This window comes from Sitophilus oryzae, unplaced genomic scaffold, assembly GCF_002938485.1.
Source record: "Sitophilus oryzae breed Bouriz unplaced genomic scaffold, Soryzae_2.0 scaffold_1620_pilon_pilon, whole genome shotgun sequence".
Taxonomy (NCBI): Eukaryota; Metazoa; Arthropoda; class Insecta; order Coleoptera; family Curculionidae; genus Sitophilus; species Sitophilus oryzae.
The window spans coordinates 2,298,293-2,320,308 of NW_022146304.1; the positions used below are offsets into that span (position 1 = coordinate 2,298,293).

The following is a 22,016-nucleotide window of genomic DNA, read 5'->3' on the forward strand; positions in this document are numbered from 1 at the left end:
AATGTTCCATATAAATGAACGTTAATATAAAATCCATATAAAGGAGAAATTTTCTCCTAGTAAACTAATCTCCTAGTAATCTTAATTTAAGAATCATAAACTATAAAAATAATGAAAAATTTTATTAAAATTAAAAGAAATATAAATAAACAAGAGCTGTGCCATATAAGACATTTTATTTGCTATAATTAGTTCCTATTTGATCGTTCCGTGTCGTCTGTCTTTGCCCCGCTTGAGTGTACGCTCGAAAGTGTGTCAACACTTTCCCTCGTACACCCCCACAGTCTGTGTAGTGTTGGACGAAATAAAATATATCCGCTGATGCGCTAAACAACAGAAATTTTAACCAAAAAAAATCTCGATTGGCGCGTTTTGCGATTGACGGTACAATTAACCCATGTGCTTCTTTTCTTTCAGGCTTTGAATCGTGTGCTCCTAGCAAGCAATCGCTCTATCCCATACATACATACAGTACAATACAATTCCTTCTCGTGTTGTTTGAATTTTTTAGTTGATTTTTGTCGACGTGCAGACACCATCGTCAACGTCGCCGTAGTTGTTGACAGTGTGTTTTAATTTTTCGTTTGTGTCGCTTTTATTTTCATTTATTTATTGTTGTGGTGAACCATGTGGCGGATGCAGTGGCCGTGTGTTTCGGCGACCAAAGAGGAAACGACAGTATAAATAGTAGGTTTGGACTATAATACTATGTAGATTGAGTAGTGTTTAAATTGTTTTCTGTTAAAACCATAATTGAATATTAATATACAGGGCGTTCGAAATTTCATGAGGTGATTTTTTGAAGAATGCGTTTTAAAACACATGTTTATAGGAAGTTTTTTCATATTGTTTAAGATTAGCAGTGCATTTTTTGAACACCTTGTATAATCAATTCCAAATTATTCCATAACTTACAGAGTTTATCATGAGCTATTATAATAAAACAATGTAAAATAAATATTACTGCTTTAAAAAAGGTTGTTTTTAAAACGATTTTTAATCATACATTTTCTTAAATGCTTTTTAATTTTGCAGATTTTAGCCTGTATTCGTTTTTTTCATCAGCGATTTTATATATTCGGCAATAATTTTCAGCAATAATTTATACAGGGTGAGTCTTAAATAAGTGCAAATATCTCCAAGGCTGGTAAATCTCGATAAAAGAAACATATTTTCTCTTTACCGTTTTTGAAATAAATCCAAAATAACCGAGTTATTTTGCTATAAAAAAATTCCAAAAAGAATATTTTATGCTAAAATTTTGAGAATCACTGGATCATATGGCAACATACTACCTATGTTGCCATATTATCAACACATTATGCATTTTAACTAAAATCTAAACAAATATTCCAAAAAATTCGAAATTTAAAAAAAATCGCAAAAAAAAACTCATAATCTTGTTTCTAGGGTCGAAATATATTACCCCTAAAAATATTAGCAGTTATTTAGGACCCACCCTGTATATATTTGGATATATCCATCATTGGACACATAAGAAATCCCATGCAAATTTTAAACTGTCCAAATGTCCCCTTTTGATGCTACAGCAAAATCAAAAAGATGTTTCTAAAAGTCTGCGTATGCAGAATTTAACAAAAACTGCATTTATTTTTAAATTAAAACTGAACAGGTAACAAAGCAAAACCAGGCAAATGTCAACATACCTTAAGTTAATTTGAATGTGGTAGACAACAGTATTGAAACTAAAATAATTTCGGACTTTCATTGTCTTTAATTATTTTACTTACACAATGTTTCATGTGTTTCAAGTGTGAACTGATCTAAATTCTAAAACTACCGAGCTTATACAGGGTGTTTCAAAAAATATGTACCATGCCTCGTGGGGAGATTCCTCACGTAAAAATAAGATTTATTTTTCATATCAACATAGGTCCGATTCTGCTTTGTTTCATAGCTACAGGGTGTTAAAGTCTGAATAATTTTTCGATTTATTATAACTTTCTTCCAAATACTTTTAGCTATTCGAATGAAATTTTAAGGGTAAAAGTTACTATAAGTGTTACATATTTTAATGCTAAAAAAGTATCGATAAATTTATCAGGGACATGCCTATAGGTTATCACTGAAATATTTTTCAAAAAAAACCTGTGCGCCACTGACTTTTTCTTTTGATATCAAAAATTATGTAGGTCGTTTAATGCCAATTAAAAGTTATCTCTTGATATTTTATCCAATTCGGCCTTCTTGATGAGATAAACGCAATTTTATTAACCACAGTTAATAAAATAAAAATAAAAATAAAATTAATAAATTATGTAATTTACCTAATTTATTGTTAAATATTATTACTATTAGTTATTATTAATTATAATAGTCCAAAAAATAATGGTATTTAAGATAATTACAAAAAACCTAATTTTAAAAATTTTTAACATCCTGCAACTATGCATTTCCATACCCATGTTTATAGGAACTTTTTTATATTTTTTTGATGAGGAATCAATGAGTACTTATATTAAATTTTTTAAAGGTTGTTATTAGATTTGGTTAAGGCATATTAATAAAATTGCGTTTATCTCATCAAGGAGGCCGAAATCGACAAAATATCAAGAGACAACTATAAATCGGAGTTAAACTGCTTATACTATTTCGCTAACACCAGAAAAAAAAGTCAGTGGCCTACATGATTTTGTTAGAAAAATATTCTATTGATAACCCATATGCACGGCCCTAGTGAATATGTCGACAGTTTTTTAGCTTTAAAATATGTCGCATTTATAGCAACTTTTACCCTCAAAATTTCATTCGAAACACTAAAAGTACTTGGAAGAAAATTATAATAAATCAAAAAAATATTAAGGCTTTAACACCCTGTAACTACGAAACAAACCAGAATCGGACCTATGTTAATATGAAAAATAAATCTTATTTTTACGTGAGTAATCTCCCCATGAGAGATGGCACATGTTTTTTGAAACACCCTGTATACGAGTACTAGAGCCCGTGAAGAAGTTGAGTACAGTCAAGCATGAGGTTGCCCACTGAGAATACCTGCATTGGAGCGTTTTATGAGTGGTTGCCATATTGTTGAAATTTCCATACTTGGATTGCTAAAGGTTTTTGTTATTGCTAAATATGAATACGGCCTCTTTAAATTTGCGCTTTTTCCAATGGGATGCATTGTGGACAACCCAGTCTTCCGACCATTGTATGTTGTGGTGCTTGGACCACACATAATCTGCAGTGCCCGACTTCATTGTTTCACTTCTTTGCGTATGTTTTTTATGTTTGTCAAGTGGTACATGTAGAAGACATTTTGTTTCTCCAATATACGACTCACTGCATTCCAGAGATATCTGGTAGATGCACTCTTTCTCTTGTTTTGATGATTCCGGTTTTGTGTTTGTTAGGATACTTCTTAGAGTAGTCCCAGATTTAAAACGGTTTTAATTTTATACTACCTAGCTATTCCTTTTTTTAGCTATTTCCTTTGACATATGGAATCGTCAAGAGAGAGAGGGAGCATCCTCCTCAGGGTGGCACACCAATGAGCCAGCCTTGTAATTGGATATAATATTGTCGAGTGATTTTGCAGAGTAACCATTCTGAAGCAAATCATATCCGTATATATCCGTATAAATAATTCAGCATACCCAGACCTTTGAAAAACTATTTACCACTTCGATGTAAAATTAACAGGGAATCACAATAGGGTTTTCAAAATTTGCATAGGATTTCCTATATTTCCACCGATGATGCACCACTAGGTATAATATAACTTTAATGAAATATCTAGTCCTATAGTAGATAAAAGTCCAACGGAAACCAAACAGAATTATATTAAAACTCAATCTATGTTATACCATGCGTCATTTGCAATAAGTTTTTTTTCGGATATGATTTTAGATTCAAGAGGTTTTACTTCTATCACAATAAAAATATCACTCTTCTGTTCATAATTTTTTTCTAACTATTATCTATCTTTTAAGGCTTCAGAACAAAAAATACAAATCCAGTTGCCAATACCTGAACAACGTCACCATCACTCAACCATCCAACAAAAATTCAACACTGCAATTAGAATCTACTACCAGCTGCTAAATATTCACACTACCATCGGAAGAGGGAAAGAGAGCCCATCAGCGAAACAAAAAAGATAAAGATAAAACACGATATGTGCCGTAATAACTTATGATAAAACTCCGTTCGTTATCTCTTATCTTATCAGTCGAGATTCACCGTTCGGCGCTCAGTGTGTCGCGTACAGGTGCTTGTAAACGCGAGTGAGTGTTAGTGTGTTGAATATCGTTTTTTTATAATCTCGGGATCAGTTTTGCTTGTGTTTTCGAACGACGACGAAAATATGTTGCACTCGTTGGACGCGCTAGCCGGTAAACTATCTCCAGGTGCCTCGTCCAATGCCCAGGGCAGTCCACAGCAGCAGCAGAACCTGCTGGACACCAACGCCAACAGGGTGCATCCCTACCTGAAGCAAGGCAACGCCGCCAGTTCGACAAGGTGAGTTCGGTGACGCATGCGTTTTTTTTCTCTTCTTTCGTGCATGGTTCCAAGGATTCCGTTATCGTAGATGATATAATAGATGTTTTTAATTTTGTTTATTAATATGCAAAGCTTGCAAAGCAAGAAATATTAATGGTTCAGAAGTATAAAGGCTAGTAAAACATATTTCGAAATTATTATTATCTAATGAATCTGACATTGATATATAAAGTGAACAATTGAAATATAGTGAAAAATATCATTGTGCATTTATAGAGACTACAAAACTAGATGACTACTCGATGAATTCGCGAGTATTATTGATTGAATTCTGTGACAGTGACCTCAATTTGATTTTTCATTTAGATTATTTACTAGTCAAAACTCCCAAAAGTATTTGGGCTAGTGAGTATTCAGTATTCAAGGGCCTTTAGTTCTGATTTATATGTTTCTTTTATGGTCTTTATTTATGTATTTTTGGCCAGGAACTGAATACAAGAAAAGGAAAAAGTCACAGTAAATATAATCAATTAAGTAATGATTGTATTGAAGGAAATAGTCTCACAAAATTATTTGTATATTTTGGAGTGAAAATACAGATATTGAATTCATTACTATCTTCAGTTGGTGGCCTTTAATATTTTAATTGCACTGAATAAAATGTTTTATAGAGAAAAACCAAATTGTTATTTGGGCGAAAGTTTAAAACGCCCAGTGGAATTAACAAACTCAGGAACTTAAAAAGACCTTTTCTCGATAGTGTGTTTTTTGAAGCAAAACTTAATTTACGCCTGATGGGGTAAAAATTCAAGGCCATGACACACCACGGCCTTGACACGTTATGACCTTGACCATGCTTTGACGCACGAGCTAGCGAGAAAAAAAGTGGTAAGGATTGCGCAAACACCAAAAGACATTTGATTTAAAGCTAAGAAGAGCATTATAAAAAAGTTGATACTATACCTGTTTACCAATATCCTCTAGTTGTGTGCTGGGAAGTAAATTTTCAAGTATATTTTTGTAGCTTCTGAATAACGGTCTAAATAAAGCATTTAACTCATTTGCTAGCTCAGAATTAGAATTATTAGAGTTAAGCAACTGGCATTTTCATTGGAGGACATCGTCATATTTATTTCCAACCAATAATAAACGAGAATATTCGTATAATTTAACAAAATTACTCTAAACCACTATACCTAAATACGAAGTTAAGTTAGTAGTAGTATATTGGTTTAATGGCCAGGGCTATCCCGCCGACGAAGTTAGGTTCAAAATTTTTTCTCTTCTTAAATAAATTTAAACCTTAACATTATTAGGCATTTGCATAAAAGTGTATATTTTGAGCAGTATATCACAAAATTTGCAAGGTATTAAGGAAACAAAGCAGGAAACAGAAAATGTACAGATTACAAAAATAAATTGAAAACAATGTTTCTATTAAAACAGCATTATATGTTACTTTTCAAACATGTCCTTGAAATCCTCCAATTTAATAGCTGTTAGTAAGATGTTTCACTTCAAATATGCGCACAGAGGGCACACAATTTTTTTTAATTAATCTTTATGGTTGTATCTTTATTGCAGATATTTGTTTTTTTTTTTAATTAGACAGTAACGAGTTACAGCAATTTTAGCATTGAAAGCATGCCTTTGCTTTTGGTCCTCATCAACACTTCATAGTTGTGTTGATATAGTGTGTATACTGTTTTCGTAATGTTACTGCCATTAAGAAGTGGGAAATGGTTTTACGTCCAGAACTTGGGGGTATCGACTACTGTTACTTTAGTTAAGCATGGTAAAAGCATCGACTTCTGGGCTCAAAATCAACCCTGTTAGTGTAACTACCACCAAAGACAGTGACATTAGAAAAACAATAACCACTAATTCGTGGATGGGATGATGAGGATAAAAAGAATAGTCATCCTTTTAATGTTAAACTTGCTGTAAATTGTTACTGCCTTCTTCAAAGGCTAATATCTCCAATAAAGATAAGGCTATTGATTGAGATGAGTCAAAAACAAATTATCGAGAAAAGGCACAGCTTAATTGTTTAATGTTTTATAAATTCCTTACTTGGTTAAACAATTCCACAATGTGTCAAATTTTCTTGGCAGTCTTACGGCAGTCGCCTATAGTAATTACATGGCAGTCATAGGCAGTCTTCTTTGCTATCATTGGCAGTCGCTTGGCAGTAAAATGATATTTTGGCAGTACATGCACATTTTTTAGCCAAGTGAGACACCCTAAACCTAGACTGAGATTAACTCAGGAAGCTAGTTATGAGTTTGTTATTTTTTTTTGTAAACACTAAAACTGCTGATAATAATTAGTCTCCTTTGGATTAAGGCAGCAAAGATTTTTACCCACTAAAAATATGAAATATAGAGATGAGATAAACTTTTAATTTTTATAAGTATGAAATCTTATCTATCTATACTAATATATAAAATCCTTAAATGATTGACATACTGATTAATCACGATCCTGCTCAAACCACTCAACGTAAGAAGCTCAATTTTGGCATACAGGTTGATTCTAGGGTGTAGAGGTTCGATAAGAAGGGATTTTTCGAAATTCCAGTTCCAAGAGGGTTAAACCACCCCTCAAATATTGCAATATTTTTTATTTCAAAAACGGTCAAGTTTCTGAAAAAACGCTTAAACACGTATATTTTATTTTGTTTTTTACATATTTTAGGATTTTTTAAAAATGTTTCGAAAAATCTGGTCATTGATTAATCACGATCCTGCTTAAACTGCTTGACTTTTAAAGCTGATTTTTGGCAAACGGATTGACTGTGGGGTGTAGAGGTTCGATAAGGAGGGGTTACTCGAATCTCAAATTACAAGAGGGTAAAACTATCCGTCAAATATTAAAATATTTTTTATTTAAAAACCGGTAACTTTTTCGGAAAAACTCTTCAACACGTATATTTTATTTTGTTGTTTTACATATTTTAAGATTTTTTATAAATTTATACAGGGTGTTTCATAAAATATGACCATTGAGTAATCACGATTCTGCTTAAACTGCTTGACGTTTAAAGCTGATTTTTGGTAAACGGATTGACTGTTGGGTGTAGAGGTTCGATAAGGAGGGGTTTCTCGAATCTCAAATTCCAAGAGAGTGAAAACGTCCCTCAAATATTACAATATTTGTTATTTAAGAAACGGTTAATCTTTCGGGAAAACGCTTGAACAAGCATAATTTATTTGGTTTTTTTACATATTTTGAAATTTTTTTAAAAATCATACAGTGTTCCTAATAGTTGGGTCATTTCTTAACCACGATTCTGCTTAAACTGCTTGACGTAAAAAGCTTATTTTTGGCAAACGGATTTTTCGAAAGTCAAATTCCAACGAGATGAAACTACCCCTCAAATATTACCAAAGTTATATAATAATATCGCCATATTGTTTTTTCTCATGCTGACATAAATGTGAGAAAGTTTTATCCAGTTTGTATGTTAATGGAAATTCTTGCTTTGCTTTATCATCACCATTACAAATGATTAATTCGATGCGAACGAAGTCGCTGGTAGACGCTAGTAGTTATATATGATCTTAATTTTTTTTAAATTTCACAAATTATTTAATATAATTATAGGAAAATATATTGATTATGATCTATTTTTAGCAATTAGAAAAATCTACTCAGTTAATCTTAATTTCTTAGTTAAATTTAAATTATGTGATATATTAAATTACGTGCATCGTAAAAATAATCTGTGTGTTTATTTTTAAAATAGAAAGATTTGCAAATTAATATACCCGTTAAGTCTGACATGTATTTTTCTCTTTTCTTTAAATCGTCGAAAACATTATTAACGACTACAAACCGAGGTTGCCATGCCAAAAATGATTGATGGCATACGTATTTGCATCGTTTCATTGATATAGAAGCGCCCATACAGTTCATTTTTACTTTGGTAATGATACTTTTTACTTTGTATACGTCTACTTGTTTGTTTTACTTTAAAGGGAATTATTTAAATTAATAATAATAATAATAAATGCCTTTATTGTCAAAAAAATTTACAATTTGTAGACAAAGGTAAAGTAAACAAACAAAGTAAACAAACAAGGTACACAAACAAAAAATAATACAAAACATTATACAAATAATATTGTCAGTCTTATTGTTTAAAATAAACATTTATAAATGTTTACAATGTCAAAGAATAAAAAAAATAAAAATAATATTCAAAAATATTTAGTATTGAGTAATAAAAAGGATTGGAAGGAAAAAACGCTTACTAAGCATGTAAAAGACCATACCATAACGTGGTATACTGATGCTTCCAAAATAAAAGCAGGGATAGGAGTATTTGGGCCGAAAATTAAATACTCCGAACCAATAGGCACCCATCCCAGTGTCCTTCAGGCAGAAATTTACGCTATCGAGAGATGTGTAAAATTTATCTTAGGTTTTTTTTTATTAGGTAAATTATCTTAGGAACTATCGAAAACAGGAAATCCATCCTATTCGATAGTCAAGCAGCACTAAACGCGATCAACTCAGTAACCGTCAATTCGAAGTTTGGTCAAATGATGCCTAGAGAAGCTCAACAAATTAGGCAAAGAAAATAAAGTCCTCCTACTCTGGGTGCCTGCTCACCAAGGGATAGAAGGCAATGAAGAAGCAAATGATCTAGCTAGAAAAGGAGCAAACACTCCACTAACTGGAGCAGAAACGTTCTGTTTTCCAAATGGGAATCAAAACAAAGTTATCACTCGCTCTCAAGAAAGGGGAAGACACAATAGGTCAGTAAGGTCGCGGTGATTAACTCCCTTCCTAAATATTCTACATTCTACATTCTACTAGACTTTTTGAAGAGGATAGATTATTGATTCTCCACTCGTAATGGTTGGAGATAGAATCACTTGCTACTCTGTAGTAGACACACTTGCTACTCTGCTGAATCACAACTGGTCAGTATGTTTGTTTCAGTAGATTTTAAATTTTGCCTAAAAAACGCAAACCCAATCCGGCAACTAGTATAATTTAACCTTATGAGATATGCGTGTGTTTAGTACTTTGTCGGTCAATACAATAGTTAGTTTATAGTAAATATCAATGACCTCTAAATAAATTTATTTCGGTGTCATTGGTAAATATATCAATTGCAAACATTAGACCAGTGTTTACAAGATCAAATTCGATTATCAAAATATAAATTCATTTACGGCGTAGAAAGCCCTGTCTAGTAAATAAGAGTTCAATGCTTTGCGAAATGAAGAAAATGATGTTATGGATTTGATTTCAAATGGCAGGTGATTGTGCATTTTTTTCGGGTTGTAAAATATAGAACTTTTAACTAACTCTGAGCGTGGGGTAGGTAGATAAAGATCTTGCTCCGAGTTCCTGAGTGGATAAGTGTGAGATGGCCTTTCTTGAGAAACTGATACATGCTTACGTATTAGGCAAACGGATTCAAATATAAATAAGGAAGGAAGAGTTAATATTTTTAATTTTTTAAAAAAGTCCTGGCAATGAGTTCTGCTGTTTAGTCCCAGTGAATATCGAACAGCTCTCTTCTGGAGCTTGAAAATGCGGTCAAATTGAGTCGCACAACACGTACCCCAGAATGGAAGGGCATACCTGAGGTGCGACTCAAAAAGTGCATAATAAACAAATCTAGCCATTGACAAGTTAAGCTCCTTAGAAACAGATCTTAATGCAAAACAGGCAGAGCTCAATTTTTTCGATAAAGCTTCGATATGCATGTCCCATTCCAGAGAATTGTCTACAACAAGCCCTAAGAATTTTACAGATTTTACGACGTCAATGGTGGTGTTGTTAAGTACAAAAGGCTGCAGCGAGTTTTTATACGACAAAGCTTTAGTTTTAGAAATGTTGAGACTGAGGAGGTTCGAATCGGACCAAGATTTAATGCTGATTAAGTCATTTGATATAATCTTCTGAAGTGCCGTGACGTCCTTGTTGCTCCAAGTGAAGCTAGTGTCGTCCGCAAAAAGACATATTTTGCCACTGATATTTATGTTAGCAATGTCGTTAATAAAAAGAAGAAACAAAATAGGGCCTAGTACTGAGCCTTGTGGTACTCCACATTCTATTGGCTTGCTAGAAGACAACGTGGTATCCACCCTCACAAGTTGACTTCTGTTGCTCAGATACGATTTAAACCATTTGAGAGATGTTCCCCTGAACACACAGTGCTGTAGTTTATTAATTAGGATCTTATGATTTAACAGTCGAACGCCTTTGAGAAATCACAGAAAATTGTTCCTGTAGAATGATGGTTATTTAGGCTGGAGTAAACTTTATTAAGGAGGGAAAACATAGCGTCATTTGTGGACTTGTTGCTTAGAAATCCAAATTGATGTTCAGTAAGTATTTTGTACTTAAACAGAAAAGATACCAGCCTTCTTTTAACCAACCTTTCTATGATCTTACATAGCGTTGGAAGGTTTGCAATTGGGCGATAGTTAGAAGCTTCATCTTTGTCTCCTCCTTTATGCAGAGGAATTATTATTGCCATCTTAAGACAATTTGGAAAAATACCATTTTGGAATGACATGTTTATTAAAGTAGTTAGGTGATTCAGAGTGCTTTCTGGCAGATTCAAAAACATTTTTAAAGTTAGCCCGTCGGTCCCAGATGAGGATGTATTTTTGATGGTATTAATTGTACTGCGATTGATTACTCAATTAATTTCTAAAAATTCATATTATTATATTTACCAAATTAAAATACTTTTTATGCCAGCAATTTTTAAATAATAAAATAATAAGTATGTTTCTGTCTGATTTTTTGTGATTCTAATAATAAATATGTTAATGATGAATTAAACATTTTTATGTAATAAACAACTAACATTGGCAATTAATATTAAGTGTAAAATGGACTGCACTAAACGATTTTTCACAAATTGTTGATTAATTAATTATAGGGAAATAGCTTTTTAATAGTTTTGTTCATTTGAAATTTTGAGTCCCGATCTAATAAGTCTCATTCTCTGTGATTGTCGTATTGTGTAAATTTAAACTCTTGAGATTCTTCATGCCAATATGTTTTAGAAATCAAAATGCAAATCTGTAAATAAATGTACGTATTATTATTATTAAAAATTATATCAGCACTAAATTGAAACAGATAATCCAAGAAAGACAATATAAAGTTCTTTAAACTGAACATTATTAAATGATTGAAAACTTTATAAAACTCGCTAGTAACGACATCTGATACTTTGCTCAGTTTTAAAGATATTTCCTCCGACTTGCTACATTTATAAATAGCAGATTTAAGTGTATCACCAGGAAGAAGAAATGATAAAAATGAATGCCGTACAAAAGACGAATAAAAATGCTTCGGATTGAACGTTATTATCCGTCTGAAAGCTTCATAAAGCTCTCCGCTGACGGCAATTGAGACTTCGCTCAGTTTCAGGCATATTGTTTCTTTTTAAATACGACTTGTATTTATAAACAGAAAATTGAATTATTTCGCTAGGATGAAGGAAATATTAACGGGAGCGCCTAATGTAAGGCGGAAAAATATAAATGCTTTCGTGATTTAGAAACATGGAGTCTATACAGGTTTCCTACGATGTTGTCTATGGGTATCTCGGAAACTACTGGAGATAGAGAGTCGGTTAAATGGGGAAAGAATTGCAGTTTTGTGGGGTCATAAATATGCGCCTTTCAGATTTTTGAAAAAGTTCATGGCTTACTAAGTAGATATTTCGAAAAAAAAAAACAAATTTCGGCTATTTTAAAAATTGTCCCTAATTCCATTATAACCTATTTTAGACAAAAAAATTTTAGATAAAAGTTGTAGATAATCACATCCTTAATAAGACTGTGTCCTCCGTTTTTTTTTCTAAAGCCTGTCATTTTTGACATATGACACAAACATATTTTTTTAAATAGAAACCATAGTTGGCTATGACAATGTGTTTTCTTCGAAAAATTACTGAGTTATAACCAATTCTTATCATTTTTAAACAATTTCACTGAGTTAGTCATGGAAACAAGTTTAATCGTCTTTGCTCTCATAAATGTAAAGCTGTCACATCCAAATTTTGTAAATTAAAATAAACAAAAATTGCAAATATGAATTTTTCAAATGAAGAAAAGCGTATAGGGTTATTGGTTCAACTTTTCTTGATCATACATTTTTGAGGATATGTTGACCGGTGACTGTTACGTTTTTTAGAGAACGGTTTTCCAGATATGTTAGAAAAGTTAAATTTAGTTAAAGTCAATTCTTATCTTTCTTGACTAATTTCACTTAGATTGCATGGTATTCTTATTCTGTTATGATTTATAACTTATAAAAAGTCAGAATATATTACTAAACGGTTCTTTACAATTTACATTACACAAACTAGAACTTAAAAAATAATATCACTACATACACTTTAAGTCATTTTAGAAAATGTTGAAAAAATCCACCATTGTTTTGAGTTGCATCTTTTTAAAACTGAATTACTACCTATTCTCACAGAAGGACCGGTCGACTTAATTAAACTTTTCTCGTACCGCCACTTCGAGTGCCTCTCTTAATTCATAAGTTCTTTTGTAAACCTTATTGTTAACTATACCACATAAAAAAATTTAAAATGGATAGATCAGGTGATCGAGGAGGCCCATGCAATTAGTCCACCTCTTCCTATCCCTGCGTTTGTATAATTATGATATAAATAATTTTTATCATTTCTTTCATTATGGGGGGTGGGGGGTGGTGTGTCATAATGTAAGTCATGTTGTTGATGCGCGTTGTATCGATACGCGTTGTATCTATCTCTCTTGAATATCTACACGCTTTTCTTCATTTGAAAAATTCATATTTACACTTTTTGTTTATTTTAATTTACAGTTTGGATGTGACCGCTTCACATTTCTGAAACCAACGGCGATTGAACTTGTTTCCATGGCTAACTAAGTGAAATTGTTTAAAAATGATAAGAATTGGCTATAACTCAGTAATTTTTCGAAGAAAAGATATTATAGCTTATATCATTAAAAAGCTTAAAAAATGGCACTTTTTATGAAGTCGTGGTCAGCTATGGTTTTCATTTAAAAAAAAACATGTTTGTGTCATATCTTAAAAATGACAGGCTTTAGAAAAAAAAACGGAAGACAGTCTCATTAAGGATGTGATTATCTACAACTTTTATCTCAAAACTTTTTGTCTAAAATAGCTTATAATGGAATTAGGGACAATTTTTAAAATAGCCGAAATTTGTTTTTTTTTCGAAATATCTAGTAAGCCATGAACTTTTTCAAAAATCTGAAAGGCGCATATTTATGACCCCACAAAACTGCAATTCTTTCCCCATTTAACCGACTGTCTATTTCCAGTGGTTTCCGAGATACCCATAGAGAACATCGTAGGAAACTCACCCTGTATAATATTATTTTACTGATACTATTTATACTACACGGTATTTGTATTAATATTGTCTGCAGACATTTGTTTAGTTATAAATTAAACAACAAAATATTGATCGGGTATTGAAGTTTCGGTATGGCTGTTCTGACTGAATAAGTGCAAGATTCAAATAAAGAGGAATACAAATAATTTGAACCTAAATATAAAACATTTGCAAAACAAGCGCTTAATGTTTAATGGGAAGAAAACTAAGTTTCTGGAGTGGTCAGATAGGGATTTTGAGAGGGGAAGATGTCCACAAATACATTCGAGAGAGCGAATCGGTACAAGTTATAGAGGAAGTAGATATATTCACATATCTAGGAACTGTATTTTGAGGGAAGTCAAATGTAACCCAGAAAATTGTGTCAAGAATAATGTCAGGAAATAGATGTGTAAATGCACTTCAGAGATTTATTATAAGCAAGAACATCTTTAGACGTCTAACAGTGCCAATGTACCAAAGAATGCTAATATTACAATGCTAATATACAACCAGATACAACCAATAGTAATATATGCATCTGAAACGTAGACGTTTAATACGACCGAAAATTAGAGGCTAGAGATTTGGGAAAGGAAAATACTGAGGAAGATCTGGAGGAAAGAAGATAAACAATGAGATAGATAATAGAACAAAGACTGAGATGGCTGGAACAGCAGTTCCTAAAATGATAATGAGACGTGAAATAGGTGTAAAGAGAAGGAGGAGTAGACCGAGAACCAGATGGAAAAGGGTTGTTGAAGAGGACTTGAGATGGATAAGAGTTAATGGGTGGAGAATAAAGTCGAAGGACAGAAATAAGTGGGAAATATAACCAGTCAATTTTAGACTTTTAGAGCTCTTTTTTTGTATATAAAACAATTGACGTTTAAATCATATCATTAAATTTAATAATTAAAATAATTGCTTTTATACAATTACTGTACAATATGTACAATGAGCAAAACACATAATGTAAAGAGCAAGAGGCGAATACAAATGCACTATATTTAATTTTATTATTTGACTAAGAGAATTTTATAAAGCTTTTGACTTGAGCACTTGAAATTTAACCTAATTCATAATCAAGCCTTTCTGGAATCCTTTTTTTCTTTTGTTGTTTCTCCATCTTTACATTGTTTTTTCCATTTCCTTTATTTATTTGTATTTTTTAAAAACCGCCTAGAGGCAGTGGAATGAAGACTTAGCTCGTTTTATTTAAATTTAAGTTAACGTAATTACATAGAGATATAAAGAAGGAAACACACAGACTCAAATGAGATTGTTAAATTAAGGTCTTATTTCTGTAGTTAAATCGTTTTTTTTTATCTGCTCTTCTATTAATGAATAGAATGAAACGGAACAAATGCTGCTTTCTTTTCTATTATCTACTCTTTTTAGTTGTGTAATAATAATGCTTTTTCTTTTAAAATTATACAGTGTGGCCAAATAATAACTGAAATTTTGAACTCTGATCAGAAATGAAGGAGAATATTTTTACATAATAGATCCACTTATAATCATAATGGAATAAAATGAAATAATAAAACTAAAATCTAAATTAAACTTAAATTAATGTAAAATATGAATAAATGAATTAGGATGCAATAATAAAGAGAATTGCGTATCTACTTCTATACATTCTCTTTCCATCGAAACTTTTTGTTTAAAAAAAAGTTATTATAGCAAAATTTGATATATTTTTTTCCATAAGAGGGTATATAAAGCCATATAAATCATGAAAGATATCAAGATATAGAAAATCTTACTTTAATTTAAAGGTATAATCCAAACACATTGAAGTATTTGTCTATGTAACAAAGAATTACTCTTTATTTAAAATTCTACAGTCAGTTTTCCTTTATTTATTGTACTAACCCTTATTCTGTTTTCTGTGCAATTAGGAAAATGTAATTTCAAACAAAGCGGACTCTTCTCTTTGACACGACGAATCCTCGGTCTTCTTTTAAGGACAAAGACAACGCGCTACGATACGATTAAAGTGAAAAAATCAAGCTGAAGAAAAAAGCATTAATTTACGTAATGAATCGATTTTTATAATTAAATCAATCTTGAACTGGGGGGAAGTCTGGAAGTTGCCGATCACAAACTTTATGAAGCTAAGGTAATAAAATTCAATTAAGTGCACCACTTTTCTTGTCTTGCTTACACCAGGTGTTTTATTTTTAGCTTAATTATTCTATTACTATATTATTATTAGCTATTGTTCTTACTAAGTTAATGATCTAAAATATTAATTTAAGTTGGATATACCGTTTTTAATTCTTTAAGCTAAATATCGCCCAAATTAAGGAAAGTCTTTTGATGCGAGATACTTTCAAGTAAGTGTGTACTAAACTAATAAAAAGAGAGAAGATATTAATTTAAATAGTTCGAATATTTAAACAAATAATCTGCTTTGCTCTTCTTTGAACGTGGCTAACTAAACTGAAGATCTATAACCAAAATCCGAATATTTTTTAAAGGAATTAGTTTAAATAATGAGTTAGTAGAACAGAGGTTCATGATTTTACTGGACTATGTTATAACATATATTTAAATCTTACTTAATGGTATATAATGCAAGTACTACGGGAAAGGGTGATTTTCTACTAATATTATAACCTCATTATCAATTATATTGATGATTGCTCAGTTACATTCGAGGTCCTTTATTATTGGATCATCCTGTATAAAATCAGAAAAAGTACAAGTTAAAGTGCATTAAACAAATATCTTGTTTGACCTATATTTTATTAAAAATGTGAATTGTGCTTCAGAAATATTTACATAGCTAATCTCAATATAATAAGAAATAGGTAATAAAAATAATCGTGTATTATGTATCAAGAACAAAATATAACATAAAAATAACATTTAGTCAACAATCTAGTCAGTTTTTATACTACTCTTCATTATTTTGAAACATATTTTAAACAAAAAAGTATTATTCTCTTTTGAAAAACTAACATATCTGACACATCACAGCGATTCTATTAGACAAAAAATAAAGAAAACAAAGAAGAACTTCTTTAAGGAATCTAATTTTAAAACAAAATAAGTCTTGAAAGTGGACAAAATCTTAAATATCCCTGGCTGCGAACTTCATAAAGCCGGTTAATAAGCTTCAGTTAAAAGCATTCTTCTAATTTTTCTAGTGATTACAGTTGGGGTTTGGAACTACATGTTACAATAGCAAAATAAAACACTAATTCACCACAATACACCAAAACACCTTACTTTTGTAATGGACGCGCGTTTTGCTAACCATGTTAGCATTATCAACAGATGGTTAAAACTAAACAATCCTCACTAGTTTAGTTTTAATCATCTGCTGATGATGCCAACATGGATAGCAAAACGCTAAAGTAAAATGTTTTGGTATATTGTGGGCAACGGCGCAGCTACGTGGAAACACCGGTTCCCATTAGAACACCGAAGTTAAGCGACGTAAGGCGATACTAGTGGATGGACGGGTGACCGGTTCGAAACTCTGTATCGTGCTGTTGTCCAGTAAAGGCAAAAGTGTAAAATCTATTGACACATATTGCTCATTCACGTCGGTTCGAGGCCGGATGAGATCGGATATCTCATGAGTAAGAGTCGATTGCCAAGTCGGTAGGCCATTGACCATGATATGGCCGAGGACCGCGGTTCAGATTCCGCGTAAACAAAGTAGGCCCCGTCCAGATTAGCCCTAGTAGAAAAAAGAAGACGTTAACTTGAAATATTTACTTTACTTTTTGGTGTATTGTGTTGAATTAGTGTTTTATTTTGCTTATTTTAATTTTAAAAAATAAACTTTTCTTTCTGGTAACTTATGAAATTTATAATTTTAATGAGTTAATTCCTATAATCTCTTTCTCAGCTTAGTTCCATCCAGTGTTTTCCATGCTTCGCGATCTCCTGCCACTGCCTGTCTTTCTGCCACTGCTCTGACATCATCGACCCATCTCTTTTTTGGTCGGCCCACACTTCTTGTTGTTCCCCTAGGTCTCCATAAAATTACTTTGTGGTGCCATCGGTCTGGATCCGGTCTTGCCACATGTCCTATCCATTGCCACTTCAGACTTGCCACTATTTTAACAACATCTATTAGTTTTGTTTTTTGGCGTATGTGGGTGTTCCGCATTTTTTCCCTCATAGTGACTCCCAACATGATTCTTTCTATGTCTTTTTGTGCAACTCGCAGTTGTTCTGTTGTTTTTCGGGTGATTGCCTCTAAGCCATACGTAAGCACAGGTAGGATGCAGCTGTCGTAAGCGTTTTTCTTTAGGTTGATGATCACCTTTTTATCCTTGAAAATATCGCTCATATTTCCAATGCTACCTATGCCAAATGGATCCTGCATTTGATCTCCGTATTTTGGTTCTCTTTACCCAGCTTGATTTTATGACCTAAATATATTATATATGTTATATAATGGTCTACGTTTTCAATAATAACGTTGTCTACGATAATGTTATGGATATTGTTGCTCATTATCTTGGTCTTCTTCAAGTTCATTTTAAGGCCAATTTTTTCGGATTGTTCTTTTAGCTCCTTTAGCATGGTGTTCAGTTCTTGAATGTCGGTGCTCAGCAAGACAATATCGACTGCGAACCTAAGATGGCTAAGATGGCGAATTAAGAAGAATAAGTTAATTATTAAGATGGATATTCCTATAATATGACTACTTAATTTGATCTAGTTAACTTCATTTAAATTCTTCTTGCAACAAAACAATTTCTAGGAGAGATATTTCTACCTAAGTCGTCCCCCACATTGTCACGTTATAGCTACAATAGGACAAAGTAATGAGTTGGAATTCGTAACTGACAGAATTCTACCTTTGGGCATACAATAATAATTCAGTAACTATCAATTCGAAGTTGGTTAAAGAATCCCTAGAGATCCTAAACAAATAAAACAGAGTAGGAGGTCTTCCTACTCTGTACCCTGTATCTGTACTACTACTCTCGCATCGAATGGTAGAAGGTCATGAAAAAGTAATCTAGTTAAAAAAGGAGCGAATACTCCACTAACTGTTCTGCTCCCCTTGTCGAAACTAACTTAAAGCGGAACTCAAGAACATTGAAGATTCCATTCGTAACCTGGAATGGGAATACTCCAACGGTCTAAGACAGTCAAAGAAATTTTGTCAGAATTTCTGGTCGGGAGAAATCAAAGATTTTCTTTGATTTAATAAGGACAATCTTCGGATTTTAAGAGGGTTTTAACAGGACACTGTCTCTTCAATGAACATTTCAGTATATTGAAGCTAAGAAACAACGGCGAATGTAGATTCTGGGGAGAAAATGGTTAAACACCAGAATACCTCATCACTGAGTGCGGCGACTCGACAACTATTCGTGCCATAAACTTTGGTACGATTGATATGGAATATGGGGAACTAATCTCTGTAAAACCATCTCAGATGTTGATGAGTTATAACTCAAGAAAGGGGGGCACAATAAATCTCACGGCGAGTAACTTTTCTTCTCCTAAATCTACAATCCACTATATTAATAATTTGAGCCAGTACAATAAAGGTAAAATAAAAGTACCTGCAAAAAACGTTTCAAGCTTTCTTATTTTAGTTTTCCGTTTTGGCTTTTAAAACGTTTTTTTTGTTGGTAAGATAAATTTGTATTTAAACAGAGTCATAATTTAAAGATTTATTTAATACATCTGAAGTGATGAATATAGTGAACATGTATATCTATTATACATCTCTCAAATAATCATTTATATCGTAAATATTCCAAATTGCGTGCTCCACAAACTAGGAGGCATTCAGTCAGATAATAGGATTCAATTTAACGCGTTCTTGCATCGTCCTCTTACACCTGGTGTCGCATTTTCTATTTTTAGTCCAAATGGAATATTCAAAGCTACATTATTACCGTAGCATGTAGAGTGTATCAAATTGAATGTATCCAGGTTTCTGCTGTAAGATCCTCTGAAGGATTTATGTGTTATTTCCAGTTATACGTGCATTCGCGAGTGAGAAGTAAAGCTCTTAAGATAATTAGGTTGAAATTGTAATATTCAGGATTGTATGTCAAATATTATATAGTAAGAAACATAGAAATGATTGTGCTGTTTGGTTGTCTGTTTGGTAAAGCTTTAATTTAATTACCAGTTGAATTTTAAATTATTATCTATATATCTATACAACTCACTTACAAGTAATAATACAGGCAATCGCAAAGGAATTTCCTATACACGTCATCAATTATATCGAAATTGACACTAAAGCTTATAAACCTGACTAAATGAAATTTTGGTAAAAATGTTTAAATTTGTTGTATAATTTAAGATACCGAGCAGTTCTTCATTTTACTTCATAGGACAAATGATTGTAACAGATATTTTATTTTGATTAAAGCTGCAAAAATTAGTTTAAAGCGATTTTTATTATCGCCATGTTGGTCATATTGCACCGCGATTAGCGACGTTGTCAGTCATTATTTTGTATAATATCGTGTAGTTGTTGAATCTTTGGGAATAATTCACGTTTTTTTGTCGATTTTCATAGTCTTTTTTAAAAATAATTATACTTTTAGGCACAAAGAGTTCTTTTAAAAACAAAATTTTCTAGTTTTTGTATTTCATTTCTCATATTGTGTTTTGAAAATATGCCGAAAAATTTAAACAGTCGAAGCAAAGAGCTTGTAGCTTTCCTAATAAACTATTTTGAATGAGAACGTGACATTAAAGGTCTTTATTACCCTTGACTGCAATCAGAGAAGTAAGTTTTGATAAGACTGATAAGGACATTATACCACTTTCAAAGTTTTTTTGAAATTGAAGTTTCTACTTATTTCGATTTGTAGATTAGTAGCTGCTGCCTTAAATTTAAATATTTCGACTGAGAGTGTTAGTCACTATTGTCTAATAAATAAATGAATTACCAAAATATTAATTTTTAAATAAAAAATGAAACGTAAAAATATTTAAAAAATGATATAATAAATATATTGTTTCCCAATTTTATATCAAGATTCATCTCATAAATCCATCACAATCTGACGACAGCGTTGTCGCTTTCGCTTGTCACTCAAAGTTGATCAAGTGTATCGAAAATGGTTTTACGATTACTTTAGCTTACATTACACGTGTAATTGATAGTTTCAGAAAAGATGAAGAAAATAAAATATGATAATAATCGGTAAGTTATTGTTTAGTTTCTATTAAGTTTTCCTGTATAATTCTTTATTATGCATTGTCTATTACTTACTGAAGAGTTACGGTACGATACTAAAATTATCTAGTAGTATAAAAGCGAGTTTAAGTTAAGATCGGAGAAGGGGCATGGAAGAATTGATTTGTTTGAGATGATTGATGTTTCGAGATAAAATAAAACTATTTTGAAAGAACACAAAGTTTTAAGCACATTTTTTTTAAACACAATGTTAAAGCATAGAGTTTCCTAAAATGTTCCCTTCATCCCTTTCCCTCAAGTTCCCTTCATCAAGTGTTCAACACTCATGATCCACAGGATATAAAATAAACTGGAATAATGCCAAAATTATAATGAACGAATAGATAAGTACAGGGTGAGTCAACGATAGAGTAAAGTCCATTATCTCATTTGTTTCGAGGTTTACCAAAAAATATTTAATATAAAAGTTATAGGGAAGATTAAGATACACATTTTAAAATTATTATAGAGTATACAGGGTGCTTCAAAAAAGTGTGGTGGATATAACATATGTTTTTTTAAATGCAACACCCTATTTTTTATTTTATTTTTAGATTCTGCGTAAAATTTTATAATTTTTTTATATATAATGTTATATACCTAAAATTAACAGTTTTTGAAATATTTAAATTTGTTTAAACAAATGTTAAATTGCAGTGTGGTAAAAAATTGCCAGTAGTACCATTGTTTCTGAAGGTGGAATACCAAAACTTGGTATGATAGTTCTATAGAGATTAAAAAGAAGATATATGTTAAGATATTTTAGTTAAATGCTACAGGGTGTTCAAAATATATTTATGAATTTCAACTACTTAAAATTAAGAAATTTCAATTTTTTTAAATGGTACACCCTATATATTATAATTTTTTCTAATAGATTTTACAAAACTCTTCAACTTTTATTAAGTATGTCATATACCTATTTTTATTAGTTCGCGATTTATTCCATTTTTTTCTATGTTTATCTATATTTTTAATACAATTGCG

General features: G+C 31.8%; 1 protein-coding gene across 2 annotated transcripts in view; it reads left to right on the plus strand.

Annotated features, from left to right (window-relative positions):
• Nucleotides 1–422: 422 nt before the first annotated feature.
• LOC115880255 (CUGBP Elav-like family member 1) overlaps nt 423–22,016 on the plus strand; it is an 863,877-nt gene continuing 842,283 nt past the window's right edge. The window contains exons 1-2 of one of the 2 annotated variants that reach the window (XM_030897433.1): nt 423–687; nt 3,954–4,482. In XM_030897433.1, coding sequence (XP_030753293.1) covers nt 4,328–4,482 — 155 coding nt within the window. In that variant the 5' untranslated portion in view covers nt 423–687; nt 3,954–4,327. The remainder of the gene's footprint in view (nt 688–3,953; nt 4,483–22,016) is intronic. The other variant, XM_030897434.1, reaches the window with a different exon arrangement.